Source organism: Diachasma alloeum, unplaced genomic scaffold (assembly GCF_001412515.2).
Source record: "Diachasma alloeum isolate Michigan unplaced genomic scaffold, Dall2.0 Dall_scaffold_00326, whole genome shotgun sequence".
Lineage (NCBI taxonomy): Eukaryota > Metazoa > Arthropoda > Insecta > Hymenoptera > Braconidae > Diachasma > Diachasma alloeum.
The window spans coordinates 932,787-939,709 of record NW_021680465.1 but is presented as its reverse complement, the minus strand read 5'-3'; the positions used below and the strand labels follow the sequence as shown (position 1 = coordinate 939,709).

Genomic DNA, 6,923 nt, shown 5'->3' with positions numbered 1-6,923 from the left:
AGGAGGAAAAAAACAAGCTAATGGCATGCAAATAGCGAGGATATTCGTGCCGAGGCAGCTGGCAGCTTTTCTTATTGGCCGGACGATTCCATAGCACATTTAGCCAGTGCTACAGTGCAATCACCTTTTTGAATGTGCTCGGACACCCTCGTTTTCCTCTCTCAATGGTCTTGCACGGATACCACTTGTGTGTCTGTGTAATATCCATGTTTATAGCTATGTACATGCTGATTTCCCCGAGGCTAAAGGGCGAGCTATTCATTCGGTTTAGCATTCAGGTTGTAAGTACATGTCTAGTTTCTCCAATCTTCAATAGATTTCTCTTTACATCTGTCCACTTATTTCCGTTTTCACACTTATCTTTGATTATTGGTGGGGAAAGCTTACTGTAGCAACTAATGCCTTAAAGAAATCTTAATTTGAGCCGATAGACACAAAATGCATGTCTTATCCGTTATCATTATGAGATATTTTGCTATTTGAAAAGGAGACGTTTGATAGACGGCACTCAAAGACTACTCAGTTGTTATAACCGGACGATGTGAGGTTAGAATTCGCGTTTTATCAGCCCTAGGAGCATAAACGATTTTTTTTCACCAAAAAAATTCTCTATTTATATCTGGGTGGTAATACGCCAGAGTATAACGCAGCGTCTGCGAAAATTTTCACCACATTTTCATAAGTATCTCAGAACTTGAATACTCTCGATTCTCCTTTTCCTTGGGGTTTCTTCTCCTCATCTCTGTATTTCCACACTTCGCTTTTTTTACAAGAAACAGCTGTTCCGGGTATGTTTATGCAACCCCAGTGGCCGCACAATCCATTAGCCCCACTTGTGTTGTTCTACCGGTGCGAAGTGCTCAAAATGGCGGGGGATTCTGCAACAGTAATTACTGATGTCTTGCATAGCTCAACGAGATGCTCCCATCGCTCCGGGTGCCCACGAGTCTGCTTTTCTTTTATCGGCTCAGTTAACCGCTCATGTTCAATTTCTCGTTAGTCCTCTTTGTTTTGCGTTCCGCAAATAGTTTAATGATAACTGTGAATGGGAATTTGAATACGTGGAGGAAATAATTCGAGAAGAATTCTAGTATGCGATTATTTTCATTCTAATTTTTATATAATTTCGGGAATTATGAATGACAACATAAACATCAACATAAAGCAACTATGAAATGAAACGAAAATAAAAGAACACAACAAAAAACAATTTGAGTACGTATATCATTAAGACATTTTAATTGCTCATTTGACTAATTTCATTATTCTACTTTATGTTTAATTTAATTAAATTTTTAATTCTGTAATCGGCCGCGTGCTGTTGGGGGTCTGCATGAAATAAAAATGAAAAATGAAATGAAAAGTTCATGAATAATGCTAAAAATAAGTATCGATTAATAATATTAAATAAACAATAAAATTTCCTCTCGAAAATATTAAAAACTAGTGTCTTCAAGACGTCTTAGTTCTAAATTGAAATTGTCGAATGTTTTAAAATAGTAATAAATCCTAAATATTAATGCATTTAGCTTCACGATTACCTTTCGTACAGTAAAATTGGCCTCAATTTTCTAGATAATTTTTATCCAACTTCTCTTTAAATTTAAATTAAATTAAATAACGATTTAAATAACGATTCTTGATCCTTCGAATGCGGCATGATTTCTCACGTCTATCACCGAACCGTGGAAACACTTTATGGGGACTTTAGTGAGACAAGACAAACTGTTATGTATTCCCTTTGTCAGTAATTTGGTCCTTCCAGAGGATACGACTGAAAAGAAAGGAGCGCACCCGGTAAACTAATGATTACGGTACGAATTACGAGACTCTAACGCTATGTTCCAGTCGGGAGGTGTCGCATGTCCCTTTCCCCTAACTGTACGAATTCAGCGTCACGCAGCGGAAGAGGGACGACATCGATTGCTCGTCCTTCTTCGGTGCATGGGATAAAGAGGATGGATTAAAGGGAACATTAGATGCAACTTTGATTCAACTTTCTATCCGATAATTCGTTTGTGTAATAGTAAATGATGGACGGGGTCTTCATAATTGTCTATCGAAGGAAAATCATGATGAAATCATCAGTTTTCTCTTCATTCTAGTGTTTTATACGCGTAGAGAATGTAAAATTAATAATTACTATGTGAATATAGTAATCGAGGATCATACCGGAAAAATTTGACAATTTTATTTATTTTAACTGAACGTTTGCGATGTGAAAATCATTTTTTATTAACTTGCTATAGGAGCACCTAATAAAGAATTAATTAATTAATTAATTTTTCAGTATAAAATGCGCGGACGCAAAAATTTTCAAAAGTTTTAAAAGTGTTTATGCAAATCGCATGAATTTATACTATGTTAAATTGTAATTTTTTTTTACGATTTAAAATTTATTATCAATTGAATTATCAATTTAATTTTTTTTTAATCGTGGAAATCTGGAAAATCGTGATTGAATCATTAGTTTTCTCTCCTCTCCAACAGTTTATATGCAGATTTATTATGTGAGATCGTCGACAACTCACCATTGAAATGGTGAATTGATAACCCCCCGGAATGTTTTAATAATTTTTGAAATTCAGTGACTGATTGTCAATTTAATTTCGGCGAGAATTTCAAAAATATGGGAAAAATGTCTGAAAGTTATATTCACTTATGAAAAATATTTCGAATTCTTTCCAGTGTACTACGTTTCAAAGGCGGAAAATACAAATGAAAGCCGCTCGTTGGTACATATCGCGAATATTCATCCCAGCTTTTGTTCCCCCACTCGCTATATCCCAAAATGATGGAATATACCTTATCGCCCCTATTTATCCCCACGTTTTCGAGCCACGGCTTCAACACTCACGAAAACTCGTCTTCTCTCCACCGAATTCCACTTCTCTGCACCCATTATATCCAAGTGTAATTTTAGTAATGAAAGCCCCAGCGTGGCGAATACAACGAGTTACCGAAATTTTTTTTACACCGGAAAACGCAACGGTGAAACCGCTGTTGCGCGATTATTGCAATCGTCTCCGTGTATACAGTACCATCCATCCATTCGCTCACAGCGAGGTAAAAGGATTTTATTTTTGTAATTCAACACTGTGCATTACTGTCGGTATGAATTTTTTTTTTTAAACTGCGATTGTCGTCCGAGGCAGGGCTCCCTTTATGATTTTTTTAAGGGTTGGAATCTGAATTTAGGGTGGAAAACTCTTGGTCAAACGGAATTTTAGATTTTTCAGACATGAAAATTTTTCCTCTTTTTGAAAGAATGGAATTCGAATTTAATTGTAAAAATTATGGAATTTTTTTTATTTCATTCCATTTTTTGTTTTCGATCAGAGAATGCGAGAAAAATGATGAATATTTTTTATTGAGTGGAATTTTGTTGTCGATGTGAACATTTTCTATTTTTGCAGGAATAGAATTCAAATTTAATTCAAAAATTTCTGGCAAGACTTTTTTTTATAATTTAGTCTATTTTTTGGTCTTGATTTTTTTTAAGGGTTGGAATTTGAATTGAGGGATGAAAACTCTCAATCAAACCGAATTCTAGACTTTCCAGAAATGAAAATTTTTCTTCTTCTTGAAGGATTGGAATTCAAATTTAACTGCAAAAATTCTAGCAATACTTTTTTTATATTTCAGTCAATTTTTTGGTCCTGATGAATTTTTTTAAGAGTTGGAATTGAAGTTAGAGATGACAATTTTTAGTTGAATGGAATTTTTTATGTTCTAGACATGAAAATTTTTCTTGTCGAAGGGATGGAAACAAATTTAATAGCAAAAATTCTGGCAATACTTTTTTTAAATATTCTAGTCTATTTTTTGGTTTTCCTCAGATACTACGAGAAAAATGATGAATATTTTCAAGTTAATGGATTTTTTTTATGTTCTAGACACTGGAAGTTTCAACAAGTTCTGAAGAAATTCATCGCAAACATCGTCGAATGAATCGGAACACTCCGTCACTTGTTGGTTTCCACAAGGCTGAGCGATGAGGATAAAATGGGTACAAATGACGCGCCCCAGATTTTGAGATCCATCAACAATCGTCACAGTTCTTTCGTGAGGTTCATCAATACCACCACTCACGACGTCGAAGTACTCTGGATCGATTATGAAGGGCTCGCTGTTCGTTATGGTATATTGAATCCTGGGGATCGCTTGGATATCAATACTTTTGCCACTCATCCTTGGATTTTTGTGGAGGAAGATACGAGAGACAGGTAGAATTACAATTTTTTTTTTATTTCGCTATTCTTTGTATTACGAAAGAGGTTGACGTGTGTGGAATGAATCAGGTGGGGAGAGAGGTTCAAGGTTTTTTGACTGAAGTTTTTTCTTGCGAATATTGAAATATCGTTCATGGAGTTCCTTATAAATTTTATTTAATTGTTACATTGTTAAAAATTCTTGTTCCATTGAGGATTTTAGGAATTTCGTAATTGAAAACTCAAAATTGGATGCCATAATTTAAATTTTAATTCAATTATTCCATAAAAATGAATACAAATCAGAAAAATTCACTGTGATTTGATACATTCTAACGATTTTTTCATCATATTATAATTCCACTGAAATTTCGAGGAATTTTGTCATTGAAAATTTACAATTTTATGAGAAAATTCGTAAACTGCAGGTAAATTTTTCTTGTAATTTTCAGTGAATTGAAAATTTAGCTTGATTTCGCTGAATATTCATGTTTTTTTCATTGAAAATTCATGCAAGTTGGGGAATTCTCGTCTTCATTCGTCTGCTGTTGAAAAATCGTGAATTCCATTAAATTGCCTCAAAAAATTTGAAATATGATTTCTTTTCTTTTGAAACATGTTTTTTTTTCCCTCTCCCCTGAAATTCAATGAAATTTCTCCCGAAAATCATTACTAAATTATCCACGAAATTTTGAATTTGAATTATTCAACAATATTGATTAAACCACAAATGATCTAATTATTCATTACAGATTCGTGGTGGATGGCAAAGACGTATTTCTCCCTCAGCCCTGGTTCGCTCGATATCTTGACATGCCCCGTCATGAACTCCCACAAATGATCGAGCGGACCCAAGTGAATATCACCCTGCCAATCTACACTCTCCGCGATCTCTCTTTACGTGTAATAAAGCGTCGTCTGCGTCACGACTATCACGCTTTTCTCCTCGAAATACCGCAGAGTCTTCAATACGAATTGGCCTCGATGTTACCTCGAAAGGGTGATTTTGCAGAGCCCTGACAACGGGAAGACCCTGTGTCCTGAATGTAATGAAAGCGAGTCAACATATTCGGGCGCACGACTCTCAACAGCAGTACAAGGTAAGTCAATGACTTCTAGACTTGTTTCACTGTAAAATGTTGCGGGCGTGTGACATTCAAGGGAGAATGCTGATGAGGCGAGGCATTCATGTATTATCCTCAACATCTCCATATAAATCGATTTGTTACATCTTTTAGCGGTCGTTTGGGGAGAGATGGAATTGTCTGGATTGAATGTTCAATGTTGAATATTCCGTGAATGTTCGATGTTCGATGGTGAATGTTGAATATGCAATGTTGAATGGCGGATGTTGAAAGTTCAATGTTCAAACATAAATGTTGACTATTCGATGTTCAGTGTTGAATGTTGAATTTCAAATGTTCAATGGTAAATGTTGAATATTCGATGTTCAGTGTTGAATGGTAATGGTTGATGGTTCCAAGACGGATATTGATTGTTGACTGTTGAATATTTAACATTGAATGTTCAGTGTTCAAAGGTAAATGTTGACTATTCGATGTTCAGTGTTGAATGTTGAATTTCAAATGTTCAATGGTAAATGTTGAATATTCAATGTTCAGTGTTGAATGGTAATGGTTGATGGTTCCAAGGCGGATGTTGATTGTTGACTGTTGAATATTCAACATTGAATGTTCAGTGTTCAAAGGTAAATGTTGACTATTTGATGTTCAGTGTTGAATGTTGAATTTTGGATGTTCAATAGTAAATGTTGAATGTCCGATGTTCAGTGTTGAATGTTGAATTTTGAATGTTCAATGGTGAAAGTTGAACGTTCAGTGATAAATATTTAATTATGAATGTTGAATATTAAATGTTCAGTGTTGAATGGTGAATATTGAATGTTCAATGCCCAATGGTGAATGTCGAATATTCAGTCGCACAACTATCAACAAAACCACAAAATAAGTCAATGACTTCTAGTCTCGTTCCACTATAAAATGTTCCAAGCGTGTGACATTCAAGAAAGAATGCTGATGAGTCTCATCATTCATGTATGACATACCCAGGATTCCATACAAATCGACATTTTACATCCTTCAGTAGGAAGACTAAACCCCCCAACAGGTTCTTATTTTTTATCCTGAATATTTGAAAAGGATTTAAGACAAAACTACACTCGATCATCCCAAAAATGTTACATTTCCTCTGCAAGCAAGCAAACGATGCCGTGACTTGAAAAAAATTATTTGCTCACTCCACAATTTATCTGAAGTGAGTAAATTGTCTATAAAAAATCGTTCGAATAAATTCATCAGCTCAATTAAAATACCCTTTTCCCCGCCTGTATTATACATATCTGGGTATATTCAGTGCTCCCCCAGCACTCTCTCGTTGAAATTTTCTATCTCTCGGAATATCTATTGATCGAGATGTGCCAACAGCTCCAAATGAACACCCTCCAAGACACAGGACCCATGTACGGGGAGTAATACGGGGAGTAATAATCGTATTTTCTGAACTAAATTCGTTACTCCTAGTGGCTTCATAAATTTTTCCCAGCTGTTTGTGTGGACTCTGCAGAAGAAAAAAAAATAAAAACAGAATGAAAAAAAAATCAAAAAGAAATTGAAAGACGAATGAGACAGAGACGAGTAAGTCCTCGGTCGCTTGTGGAAGCCGGTCACGTGAGTTCGATCGTTCGGGCGGGGG

At 35.3% G+C, this 6,923-nt stretch overlaps 2 protein-coding genes across 2 annotated transcripts in view; both read left to right on the top strand.

Annotated features, from left to right (window-relative positions):
- Positions 1 to 4,005: 4,005 nt before the first annotated feature.
- LOC107040215 (von Hippel-Lindau tumor suppressor homolog) lies at positions 4,006 to 5,231 on the top strand. Its single transcript, XM_015260183.1, has 2 exons — positions 4,006 to 4,226; positions 4,964 to 5,231. The coding sequence occupies exons 1-2, from the start codon at positions 4,006 to 4,008 to the stop codon at positions 5,229 to 5,231; spliced, it is 489 nt and encodes a 162-aa protein (XP_015115669.1).
- A 3-nt stretch (positions 5,232 to 5,234) lies between these two features.
- Positions 5,235 to 6,923, top strand: part of LOC107040268 (prolyl 4-hydroxylase subunit alpha-1) — a 115,822-nt gene continuing 114,133 nt past the window's right edge. Inside the window, exon 1 of the mRNA XM_015260286.1 lies at positions 5,235 to 5,311. The gene's annotated coding sequence lies outside the window, so the exon portion shown is untranslated. The remainder of the gene's footprint in view (positions 5,312 to 6,923) is intronic.